A 13,401-nucleotide genomic window follows, 5' to 3' on the forward strand; every position below is an offset into this window, starting at 1 on the left:
TCCAATACTGAATGATAGCCTTGGTCTCTATTTCAAAAACAAGCATTATTATTTCTCATACAGACAAAAAGACAGCTACTACCCTTCGACTACAGTGATGTCTTCCTATGTTTGCTAATGTATATCTAAGGTCTCTCTATTCACCCCCTGCCGTAGCTGAAGAATAGAAAAGAAGTGTCATACTGTTAAACTTGATCTCTGCCATGTGGTTAAGCTTTATACTCTAAAATGACTATATAATCTCTGCAATCAACTAGGTTAACTGAGGTTTACCTACTCCTTTCTGCTTCTTTACCTTTCATATACATTCTCTTCCCCTTAAACCACTCACCATTTCCTTCCCTATTGCTCCCTGTACAACCCCTTCCCCAACCTAATTACACACCACCTGAAAACAACATTTTAAACCTGACTTCAACTCCCTCCCCACCTCATATACCTGTTACACTCCCAACCAAACAGTTCCTCTGGCAGCAAAAGCTGCAAAATAAAAGGGTTTTCCATGATAAAAGCATCAAGAGGAGAAAAAGAGATCAGACGTGACATTTCAGTCAGAAGACTTTCTTGAAGCTACTGCAAACCTGATCAAAGACAATACAACGGACTTTTTCTACTGTTTGTACAGCCTGAGAGATGTCTTCATGGGCACTATGTTACCTCCCACTTAAGGATGGGTTTTTGACCAGTAAAAAAAATACTGGTGAAATGACCAGACAAATATTGTTAAATAATGGTCAATTATATTAAGCAACAATTTATTAGAATGGTAAAGAGAGAATTTATTTGTCAATAGGTTAGATTTAAAATAATAAAACAAGTTAGTTAACTATTATTGTGAAACAATGAAATTCAATTCCAAAAAAATGTAATGAATTCTCATAACTAATAACATTAGGTACAGGAATGATATTCAATACAAAACAGTTTGTTTTCTTCTCGTTCACTAGGGTTGCCAAACCAAGAAAAACATTTTTACTGACAATCTGCAAGCTTTTTACTGGCAACCAAATTTTTACAGACATATTTATACTGATATATGTTTTACATAATGTAAATGGAACACTTTTGCCAGATCCTACCCCGCTGGTAGGCCCCATTTAGAAAAACTGGCTTCAAATTTAGCAGTTTAACAGTGATCATAGTAAAAAAAACATTTTTAAAAAAAATGTGGCTATCAAGTAAAAAGTTTGCAGTAAATCCTTGGGTTCGCAACCTGTTTGACTGTAGTAATGATTTTACACCACACTGCCTCACCAGGGGCCCATACTTACCCCCATACCGTGACACCCTCAACTGCACTCTGCACCATGCTGCCCACACCCCGGCCTTATTTACTCAGCAAGCCCTGCTCCCCCTGTCCCAGCACAGATCCTCCCCCTCCCCCCTACAGATCAGCAGTGTTATAGGCAGTGAACAAGATGCAACAGTAGCAGCACATGGTTGGGAGGGATGGGGTCTGAAGCCCTAAGAGCTCCCTGTAGTGCTGCATTCTCACTTGGACACCAAGTAATGCTACTATGCTATGTGTGTACTTCACCACTGCATCCAGCTGCTTTCCAACCATGCAGCTTTAATCAGCTCCAGCAGCTTAGAGCTTTTACTGACAATTCATGTATTTTATGGATTTTACAGGCAGGCATTTTTACCTACTGTCCATAAATTTATGGACAGTTGGCAACCTTGTCCTTAGCTTTTATCCCGGAACCTCAGGGACAGCCCATGCAGTTAAAAAAGGCAATTAAACAGAAATAAAATACATACAGATATAAAACTGTATCAATAACTAAAAAAGACAAATATCAGTTTTTAAATGTTCCTAAATGGAATGTGTGCAGGTAGCTCTGATTTGCACAAGCCTGGCAAGCAAGAAGCCCTGCACTTGCTAACAGATGACACCATAATCCAATAGGAAAGGTAGGCTGCCATCTACATAAAGGTATTCTTGGCTTCATGGAATATTTGACAATATTTAACTATGGTCAAATAACAGATGGTCAGTTAACTAGCTTGCCAACTTTACTCATCTTCTCTTTATTAGTACCATTTTGAAACAAAACATTTCCTAAAATACCTTCGACCCAGTTCACAAACGCTGAATATTTTTTCCAAGTAAATAACACTTTTCCATTTTTTAAATATATATTTACTCCTCATAGAATCATAGAATCAATGAGTCGGAAGGGACCTAGACAGATCAAGTCCAACCCCGTCATGGGCAGGAAGGAGCACTGGGAGTGGCAGGGGTCATAAGACCCCAGCCAGGTGCCTATCTAGTCTCCTCTTGAAGATTTCCAGGGAAGGTGAGAGCACCACCTCTCTGGGAAGCCTACTCCAGGCTCTGACCACCCTTACAGTGAAGTAGTTTTTCCTAATATCTAACTTAAACCCATCCTCCCTCAGCTTGTGGCCATTGTTCCTAGTGACTCCAAGGGGGGCCCTGGTGAACAGACTTTCCCTGAGACCCTGTTGGTGGCCCCTGATAAGGTTGTAGGCAGCCACAAAATCCCCCCTCAGTCTCCTCTTGCGGAGACTGAAGAGATTCAGGTCCCTCAGCCTTTCCTCAAAAGGCTGGCCAGGGAGGCCCTCAACAATACGAGTGGCCCTCCTCTGGACCCTCAACTTAGAATAAAATATAATTAGAAATTCACCCACAGTACTGGATTTCACCTCCTATTGGATGATACCATGTAATACGAAAATTACAATAGCCCCACTATTTTTCAAATTTCAAGTACAGGTTACTTAAATTTATAAAATCAGCTTCCTGGTGTGGCAGGGAGCCATCTCAAGTTCTGCCCAATTGTTGGCCCACCCACTTGTCTAGGGCAGTCTGCCCACCTGGCTCTCCTGCCATGCCTTTGTTGGAACAAAAAGTTGTTCATAGGCAGAGGGCTGCCCATTTATTACCCGGTGCCAAAACGTTTCCTAAAATACCTTCGACCCTCGAGTTATAAGCACCACTTCTAACTATAACCAGCATTAACCTTCTAAAAATCAAATTTTAACTCTGATAACTTGCATTCTGTCCAAATGCATGCCAAATGTTAGGGCATTTATATATGCCCTAAATGTTCAAGCTATGTTCTTCTGCACTAATAAGCAACTATACATTAAACACTAAACATAACTGCATTTTGGCAAACAGTAATAAGCAATGGATATTTAAAAGCAGTTTGAATTTATACCACCCAAGTTTTTCAACCATATAAATTTTCTGAAGCAAACACTGGAAAGTAGTATATACTGCTTTTAGAATAATTGCTGCAAAATGCAGATATGCCTCAGCTCCAGGTGTAATCAGTGATGTTAAGGATATATTGGACACGTATTATACAAGGTCCTACTTCACACAAGCAAGGACAGTAGAATCTGTTCTCCAATTAGCTAACATAACACCATCAAATATTTTTAGGAACAGCAAGCATAAATCTTTAAGATTTCCTTTAGCTTCTGAACTCAATGGTAGAAACCTACAACAAAGAAGAAAACAGCATGTACCTGTATATTAAATGAATCAGCTGTGTTTAAAATACTATCAGTATCCATATTATATATTTTCTACAAGATTATGAATTTAAATTAAAATGGCCTGATCATCAGTTTTCTTGATATGGAACAAAAAATCATTCAATTAAAATAATCTCAAGTATTATATCATAAGTGGATTACGGGAACTTAAACAGGGCTGTGGAAACGGAGACAGAAGCCCAGTAGAGACACTATTGATGGAAACATCTCCACATGGGAGAGCTAGAACCTCCCCCTACAGGAACTGCTTCTGCCCTTGGTGGCAGCCCACAGGTGGTGACCAAGAGGTACTGGGCACTTCATAAACCTGAACAATTTTAACTCTTGGATTTGGTCTGTCTTTTATTATGTAGCTGATTTATGTACCCTTCACTTACAGTATTGTTTATTTTATTGTGCAGTAACTGCTCCTTTCAAAAATACCTATTCATTAGTTGGTCTCTTAAGATTCAGTGTACTTAAGTCTGGGTCTGGATAATAGGTTTAATAACTGATACTGATTTGGGAAATAGGCCTAACCACTGTAAATATGATCCTTTGTCCACCCATAATGGAAGTATCCCTTGTTTCTATGTGCTTGTTGTCAGTAAATAGAAATCCTTCCACACAGTTGAAAATTTTAAAAGTTATTGTCAAGAAAGGCCTAAAAATAACCTCTTCCTTCCAACCTACTACCTACCTCATTACTAGTCCAATGGTGCAATTTAGATCATTTGAGACACAGGAAAAAACAATCAATGGAAAAGAAAACTTATTTTTCTACCACATCACCAACAATAGGTACTGTAAGAAAAGGAAATTTTAACACAGACTTATCAAATCCTCAACTTTCCCTTACCCTTGATTCTAATTTAAATAGGAGTTTTAATTCACTGCCTAGCTCTATCCTCCCAGGAGACAAGACCTGGATGCATAAAACAACCCTACAATGGAAAAACAAAAGTGATCAAATCCCCAAAGACAATCAAACTTAAATGTACTCTTTTATTTATTTTACGTTGTTCTTAATGGAAAGTTGTTCACATATGTACGATATGCAAAACTAGAAGCTTTCTAATATCCTCACCAAAATATATGATGAAAGATATTTACTTGCCTTGGTGCCTCTTCCACGACCTTTTGATTTCTTCTTTGAATGGAACACTCTCTCTCATTCAGCCACAAAGCATTGCCATGCTTATCTCCCAAAACCTAGAAAAAAAAAATGGTGTTATTAACAAACAAGTGCAAACATCTGGCCATTGACATTCTGCAATAGGAGTATTAGGGACAACCAACCTACCTACTTTGAAGACACAGTTTGATGAGTTCATGAAAGGAGTTGTACGATGGGACTGCCCAAGACAGAAGGGAACTGGACATGGTGATCAGGAGGTTCCCTTGAGTCCTTTGTTCTTAAATGCCCATACTTGTCTAAATGTTTCCCCAGTCTTCTCCTCCCACATCCAGCTTCATACCTTCTTTCATGCTGCTTCCTATCCTTAGGTCATTCTCATTACAATATCTGCTTCCTCATCTTATGAGTCTCTCCATATAACCTCTTTTGTCTATGCCAATTCCAATGTCTTATCCTTTAAAAATGAAGTACTCCAATGAAAAATGTCTAGATAAAAATAGAATCACCGTACTCGGTTTAAATACAATTGGTACACCATATTCAGTGATAAGAAGTTTTATTATTTTTTGTGCTTTTCAGCACCACAAAATAAGTACAGCTCTGAGTGCACTTTGCTCATATGCCAACAAAATAATTATAAAGAAAAGTGGGAATAATCCAGGTAGATGAAACAAAACTCTCTGAGTTTTGACTTCAGTAAGACTGTTTATGTGCAAAAAGTTCATCACAGGCTAAACTGTGATAATGGATAAGAATCAGGATACTCAGCAACTTCCAGGAACTCCAGTGAGAGTTCTCACACCTACTCACAGCTTATCCAGTTCAGGACAGCAGCACCTGAACTCTAGAAATTCCCAAGACTTCTTTAACAGAAGAATAGAGTTGGCATTAAAATTGTTTACATTATTATACAGGACTCAAAGAGCAGAGTATTTTTGCTTTGGTGGGATCTCTCTTCTAAAATCAGTGGGTACTGCTTTTTCTTTCCTTTTGTGACCATCTCAGACCCTCTCATCAAGGCTGGCCAAAAATAATCCACTGGAGCTTTTTTGGTAGAAACTGTTTTGATTGAAACAAACTTTTTTTTTTCCTGAAAAGTGTGGGGTCACAGTGGAATTTCAACTTTTCATTTGACAAAAAATAAAGCAGAAATTGCTAATGGAAAATGATAACAAAGAAGAGATAGAGGGTTGTTCCCACCCATATATCAAAACTTTCCATGAGGAAAAACAAAACATTTTCATCGTTTTCAACTGTATGTTCTTCTTATAGCAAAATCACTACATTCTTCCCTTTCTTCTACCCAGTTTTGAAACACATGCAACCTCTAAGGAAGTTGTTTATAATACCTCTCACATTTGCAGTCTGTATCTTATAACTGCCATTGTGCTTTTATCCACAACTGCAGATATGAACATTTAATGCATTCAAGACACAGCTCTTAACTATCAGGCTTAATAGTGTAAGCAAGGAACATCCAAAGCTAGCCTTTTAATTCTATCCAGAAGATGAACAAAACTGAAAAAAGTAATTGTTTTCGGAATGTATTTACCAAAGGAATAATGATCTTTCATTTCTAGCAGGATGAATCAAAACACCCCTCTTTAATTAAAAAATACATGTTCTACCTATAGCATTTTTTCCTCAGTGGTAATAAAAGGAAGTTATTTATCAAACTATTACTAAAGAATATAGTCTTTTTTGTAAGACTGCAAGATTTGTTTCTTACTAGCATTTGAATTTGCAGACTCCCTTTTACACTAAATAATAAAATATCATTTATTGTGCTTTGTTCCCCTTTTTTTTGGATTTAGCCAAATACAATTTCCGGTGACAGTATTTGGTATTTGGCCAAATACTTTTACAATTAGACACTCAGTTTACCCTTACTTTAAACTCACGTCCTTCATGTCAGATATTCTGGGAGAACAAGATTCCCAAATCAATGCAAGCCATAAAGTCTATTTGGACTCTTTTTTCCTGTTAATTGTTTTAGCCTTTTCTTATGTTTTACAAAGTGATTGTTTTATAGGTAGACACAGGAAACTCCTTACTTACATTTTTAAGTAACTAGAGTCTTGGAGCTGTGAGAGAATGTTAAAAAAAAGTTCTGTTTGAAACTTACTGTTAAATTAACAAATATTTGGCATTTGGTCCCAAATTGTTTATACATTAAATAGTTTGAAAATAAATCAAAGTCAGTGTCCCACACTGGTTTAGAACATGAAGTTTAAACTGTGTATATATCTTTAATATACCTTTAGAAGATCAAAATACATGCAACAAAAACAAGATTAATCATTACCTGTGTTACAAATAAAATTATCAAGTATTAAAATAAATGGTGTTTGTTTAATATTTGTGTAATTGTTCTATTTATGGAAGCACATTGTCCTTAAAAGTGATACTGCCAATGTTTAAAAGATAAAAGTACTTTAATAAGATAAAAATAAAGATGGATTGGCTCTAATTCACTAAAAAACTGAAACATTTAATTCAGTCAATCCCTATTTCGAAAGATTTCTTTAATTGCAAGCTTTTGGGTACAAACTCCCTTCATCAGGCATTGGAGAAAAGATGGTAGAAGTTCTCCTAGGTAGAAATTCATTTGTCCCCAGGAGAACTTTTACCATCTTTTCTCCAATGCCTGATGAAGGGTGTTTGCGCCTGAAAGCTTGCAATTAAAGATTTTTTTTTTTGCAAAAATCTTGTTGGTATAATAAAAGATATCATCTCTACTATGAGTCCTGATTGCTTTTTCCACTGGGCCAATATGGCTACAACCTGGATACCTATTTAGGAAAGCACTTACACACACATTTAAAGTTGTGCATGTGCTTTGAACTTTGAAACTATGAAACTAAGTCCTATTGACACGGAGAGCATTCTAGGATTGGGTTCTCAAAAATATCAACTGAATTTCTTATTCTATTTTCAGTCTTCTTAAAACTGCCTTGTTTCCCACTTGTGGTGGTAGTTTCTGGGTTTTATGGACATAATGAAACTGACTAAATATGTTTGCATGCAAAAGTTTTACATCTATTCCACTGGGAGCAGAATCGAGCCTTAAATTGCTTCTATAAGCAAAAAAAGGGTGAAAAATAAGGATGAATAGTTAAAATCTTTGGGTGCTTTTTGTTCATTTGGGGGAAAGAAGATGCATGTAAATTGGGAGTATAGGGGTATTTTTTTTTTTATAACATATAAAATCTGACAGTCACTATTACTCTGTTAAGAAACAGCTTATTTTAAGATCCTGATCTTTCCAATATTCATGTATGTGCCTAATTTTAAGCATCTGAAGAATCCCACCAATACCAATGGGACTTCTCACATGTTTAAAATAAAGCAACACGCATGAGAATCTGTAGGATCTGAATCTAGAATGAAACATTACTACATAAAGAGCATTTACCTTCAACTAGACTCTTTTATAGTTTTTTAATCTTTAAAAACCTAGCAAGATACCTAATAGCTGAAGTTTTACTATTTTTTTCCTTTTTTTAATCATTTTGGAAACAGAAGAGATGGTATATGATATCAAAGAGAAGAAACAGTGGTTTACAGTTTCAAAAAAAAGTGTTCACTTAGAGACATATTAAAAGGACCATATTTTCAGAGGCCTGATAACAGCACTTTAGGAAAAATCAAGCCACTTTCAAGTCCATCAAGCTGAGCACCACAAAAAAGACGGTCAAAATGACTGGTTACTTTTGAAAACTAAGGTATAAATTCCTAGTTGTTTGACCTCTGTGGTGAATTAAGATATAGACTGAAACTTACTGGTTTAGTACACACTATCCCCAGCCAGTCAAAAGTTAAGGTTTAACGTTCACCCCTAGCAAAATGATGGACAACTTTTCAGAGCCCTGGGCTGGAACAACCCAACTCAGGTATCAGGCAGGCTGGTGTTCCAATGAAGCCACTGCCACAACAGCACCAGTGGCTTTTCCCCATCACTACTTCTCCCTGTCCCCCAGCTGCAGGATGGGCACAGCTCTTTGTAGTCTCGCCTCAGGTCATCTCCTCAGTGTTTGGCTCCAGCCTAGGTGCAGGCAAAGCTTCCCACAGCCAAAATGCCACCAAAACCCCCAGCTCTGTGGACCGGATTCAGCAGATAAGCTGTTGCCACCGCCCCCTGCCCTAGCAAATTTATTCTTTGCCCATTTCCCTGATACTACAGTGAATCTGTGGTTAGGGAGAAGTTTTAAATGAAAAGAAGATCATAATCAGGTCACATCACATCATGCATGTGACTGGACATATTCAGCTGTGTCAAGGGGGCTGAATATTGTTCTCTTACCAAGCACTCCACATAATCAGCAGGATCTTTTGGTTTTTTATATTAAGTATTGAGCTGCTGTCAGAGTATCTCAATCTCTCCCTAAAAAAATCATGTGACAAATTATAAAGAATTTGTATTTTGGACTGGAAAAGTAAGTGAAACTTCTGTTAAGGAAATTGACATGCTCATTATAGATTTCTTGTCAGAAAAGATTAAGTCAGGGTTACTTATACCCAGTTAATTCCTTCAAGTATGACATGAAAAAATATACTCAAAATATTAAAAAGGCAAGCCTCTCTAACAAAACCTTTTTCTTTGTGAAACAGATGTTGTTTGGCATCAGTAGTTTTATTTTGGTTTATAGGATGTCTGGTGATACAACACATTGGAAAAGAATGTCAAGTAAATGATTTCCTAGGTCTAAAAGCACCTGCTTGGGCCCTTGGAGGGTTGGAACTTTGATTTTTCAAAATTCTAACATGAAAAGTCTCAAGTAAAAATTAGTAATAGTGAAACATCTTTATATTCTTTTGCTTAGAGTATTAAGCAACCTAACAGAAACTTATTCAATTTTGGTTTGGGTTGTGCACAAAACTCTGATTTGATTGTGTAAACCATGTATTCTGTGCCCAGTATTTTGTAAGCTGAAATAATAAATCCACATACAAATGATTTAATTCCAGGAACATTTTATAAATTAATCCAAAAAGAGGCATGATGCGATACCTACACTTCCCCTGTACATAGTTAGAGGAACGTTCTAGGGCGCTATTTTACATGGATATGTTTCTGTTCCCATATCAAATTTGTTGCAATACAAACAAACCCTGTGAGAACAATCACTTTACTTTCGTTTATAAAAATAAATACATAAGACTACATTAAAATGTAAAGAAATTCCCTGAAGAAAATATAAAGGTCATTGTTTTTTAAAAAGAACTTTAATATGAAAATGTAAATAAATGTAGAAGTTTCTCAAACTGTGTAAGATCTGTACCTTATCTTTTTAGTTTTAATTCATTCTACATACATATCTGATACTACTAACATAATATAAATCAAGGACTGGGAAGTATACACAGTGAAGGCCAATAACATTCTTTAATATACTTAAAACTATACTTTTTAGTACAATATTCAAGCATCATAAAAGTGCCAATATAGTTGTGACTAGGCCTCCAGTCCTAAAAGCTCTGTTCTTAATCATCCAAAACTTTTTTAATATATATTTTTTTGTTCTTGTGTAAGTGCCAAAGGAAACTGTTTTGGAAAAAGTCATAATACTGTTAATCTGGACGACAGCGAGACAGGGGATTTTTTTGTTTTATTTTTTATTTGAATACTAGAATTGTTTTCTCTTAGTTAAAACATAATTCCTTGTTTGTGGTTATACACCTAAATCACAGATTTTGTTTTAAAGTTTCAGATTCAGTGAAGTGCTTTAAGAAGATTTGTAACTCTCACATGAATAAAACTTGTATTCAACTTTGTAAGGAACTGCTTATAATACTCATAGCATTCATCAAAGTAGCTCCATTTGCTTCAAGAGAGCTATTCCAATTTATACCAGCTGGGGAACTGGCCCAAGATCAGAACTAATCTTCTTTAACAACTTAGCTACCCAACTAAAATGAAACTTCTGTACACTGTGAGTAATGAGCCTACACATAATTCATATCTTAAATGATGCCACTGATCCCAAAGTGAAGATAAGCACATTGTTTAATTATACACCTCAGACATTACAACACAAACAAGACCCTCATTTAGTTTTTCTATGTTGGTTTCTTCCTAATGTATCTAAAGGAAGCAAGCAACCCCTCTCTAGCCAAACAAGGAAAGGTTAACTGAGCTCTGAAAGAAGTCTGGTCTAACCCACCTTAGCATGAAAAATGCTCCAACAGTGTGATGTGAACAGGAAAACGAAGGAGAAAAATTAGAGGCAAACAGGTTTTTAAGGTTCAGAAGAAGAGCCAGGCTTATGCCCCTCTTTTAAGCAAATTTTCACTCAGCCAGGTGGAAGATTATGGTATGAGGGATATACTATTGTAATATTGCCAGAGGAGGCAGCTAAAAAGATGTAGTTGAATAGCACGTATCACAGCCACCTTAGACACAAACTCCCTCCAGGATCTGAACTCTCCAATTTCAGATTTAGAATAGATTCCCACAGATTTCTTACCACCCACCAACAGGCTGCCTATCACAAGGGCCATCTATCTATTACCTGGGGCATCCACCAGAATCTATTCTAACATGTTGCTTGAGAAAACAACTAAAATCCAAGCCACAGTCTCTGAGTCCCCTGGCAGATATTAATTTAAACACACAATGGGATCTGTGGAATTTTATCCAGATCCCAAAAACTGTGTTATGTGCCATACCAGATATTCAAGATCCAGGACCTTTAAAGCTACACCATGAAGCCCAAAGTCAGGGATGGGTCACAGCCAGCTTTAAACTTGCCAATGCTGAACCCAGCTTTAAACGTCACCAGAGCTCCCCCCTGCAATGGAAAATTAAAACCAACTGTTCAGCCCAGCACTAGGGCTGTCTGATCTTGCTTTAAATGTCCTCCTGTAGGAGGTGGGGGGAGGAGGGTAAGAGAGGCTGATGGGCTCCTTCGATACCAGCAAATCTAAAGCCCCTCTTGTCAGTCATGGATCAGGTTTTAATATGCCACATTATCACATTAAAGCACCATCCAAACCAGCCACAAAGAGCATCTAGGTAGAACATGTGGCATGTTACAGCTCATCATGTGATTAACATCTTAAACCATCCAATAAATATGTCTGTCAGGCACCTTAGAAACAAAACAGAGTTTGATATCCCTAACATCCTTACAGTCATAACAAATATGAACATGCTTATAGTTATAATGCATCTTTAGTCACACTGGAATCCCAAAAGGTTCAATCATTTCAGGTCTTACCCACAAAAACGGAACAAACCTGGATTTCTATGTGGCGAGGGTTATCAATGAACTTTTCTATCAACAGTCTATCATCACCAAAACTTGAAGCTGCTTCTTGAGAAGAAAACCTAAAACCTTCCCTTGAAAAAAGAAACAAAGAAAAAATAGGTTGGCAAAAAAGAAAATTAAGTCTGCTAGGACCTGAATCACTGGGAGTTTTGCTATTCACTTGCATTATACTAGCAGTGTAAGCATTTTTGTGTCTCAGCATAAATGGTATTTTCACAAAGCATGAATTAATTCCTGTAACAAACAGATTTTACTTTTGTGTTTTTTCTTGAAAAGACAGCTGAAAAGTAAAAGAATCAATAAAGGGAACTCCAGATGCATTTAATATATTTCAGAATTTTTCAGACAATTAGACAATTTTGAATAATGATTATTTACATTATTATTCAGTTAAAATAATCCAATAAATTTAAAAAATAACAGTTACAGAACATTACGTTTGGCAACAGTAAAGCCCACCACTAATTGTTGTGATTCATAGTATCTCAATAACGGCCAAGGTTAGTTATATATAAAGTAGATTAAAGGACCAATTTCAGGTGCTTTCCTCTGTACCTGGTAAACTCAACAGCTACGTACATACATACATACATACATACATACATACAACAGCTTCCAGCATAGCATTGTGTTTCTCAATATATACAACTACACCCTTTGCTCTTATATTCATTCCTCCCCTGCCAATCTACATGAGAGCTGGGCCCTACCATGCACATTCCTTTATCAGATTTTCCCTCTTGCCTCCATTTACTCTTTCATAAACAACCATTTGAATTTCATTTGTTTGGTTAATCAGACACCATAAACACTGGCTTTGCTTTCACTGATGGAACATTTACCACTGTGGGTCATAACTTATGTCTGTATGGGAAACTTACCACGTCTAGGTTATAGACAGAAATTACACATAAACCAGTATACATGATCAGAAACTGGTTCAAATCTGTGACAACAGAAGTTCAGTGCACATAAACCTCAGGGTAGCAGGCTAGCCTTGACCCAAGCTGTCTGCTCCAGCTGAGCAGGGAAGTGTGCACCCCCCTGGCTTCTGGGCTAAGCCACTGCAGGCATGTGGCTGCATTTTGAGAAACAGAAGTGAATGTCTGTTCACTTGCTTATCAGTTCAATCTACACTACAAATCTCAATAGGTTAGACTAAACTGCAAAGATTGAATTGATTCAACCTTGAGCTTTCTGACTATCTGAACTTAGCCCTAATGACAGCACCTTTAAGCACACAGCACTGCTCTGGGCAAACAGCTTCAATAGGAAGCAGGGGTAGCTGTCTGTGTGGAGTGCCTTCAGCAGGCAAATTAACACAGCTGAATGACAATGTGCCAACACTCACACAGCCAAGGCTATTCTGCTTCCATTTAGGAAAAAAATGCTCAAGGAGTATTTAGGAACACCTCAACTGGGGATGCTAAGGACTGGTGCAAATGTAGCCAGGAAGTGGCACCTAAGTTTAAATCAAATTTGCAC

General features: G+C 37.0%; 1 protein-coding gene across 3 annotated transcripts in view; it reads right to left on the reverse strand.

Annotated features, from left to right (window-relative positions):
- PCCA (propionyl-CoA carboxylase subunit alpha) overlaps positions 1-13,401 on the reverse strand; it is a 475,583-nt gene that overhangs the window by 284,376 nt on the left and 177,806 nt on the right. For all 3 annotated transcript variants that reach the window (XM_090022723.1, XM_090022741.1, XM_090022732.1), the window contains 2 exons: positions 11,885-11,987; positions 4,625-4,719 (listed from right to left, as the gene is read on the reverse strand). In XM_090022723.1, coding sequence (XP_089878849.1) covers positions 4,625-4,719; positions 11,885-11,987 — 198 coding nt within the window. The remainder of the gene's footprint in view (positions 1-4,624; positions 4,720-11,884; positions 11,988-13,401) is intronic.

The sequence above is a fragment of the Crocodylus siamensis genome, chromosome 1 (genome assembly GCF_052110815.1).
Source record: "Crocodylus siamensis isolate JL-2025a chromosome 1, ASM5211081v1, whole genome shotgun sequence".
In the NCBI taxonomy this organism is placed as follows: domain Eukaryota; kingdom Metazoa; phylum Chordata; order Crocodylia; family Crocodylidae; genus Crocodylus; species Crocodylus siamensis.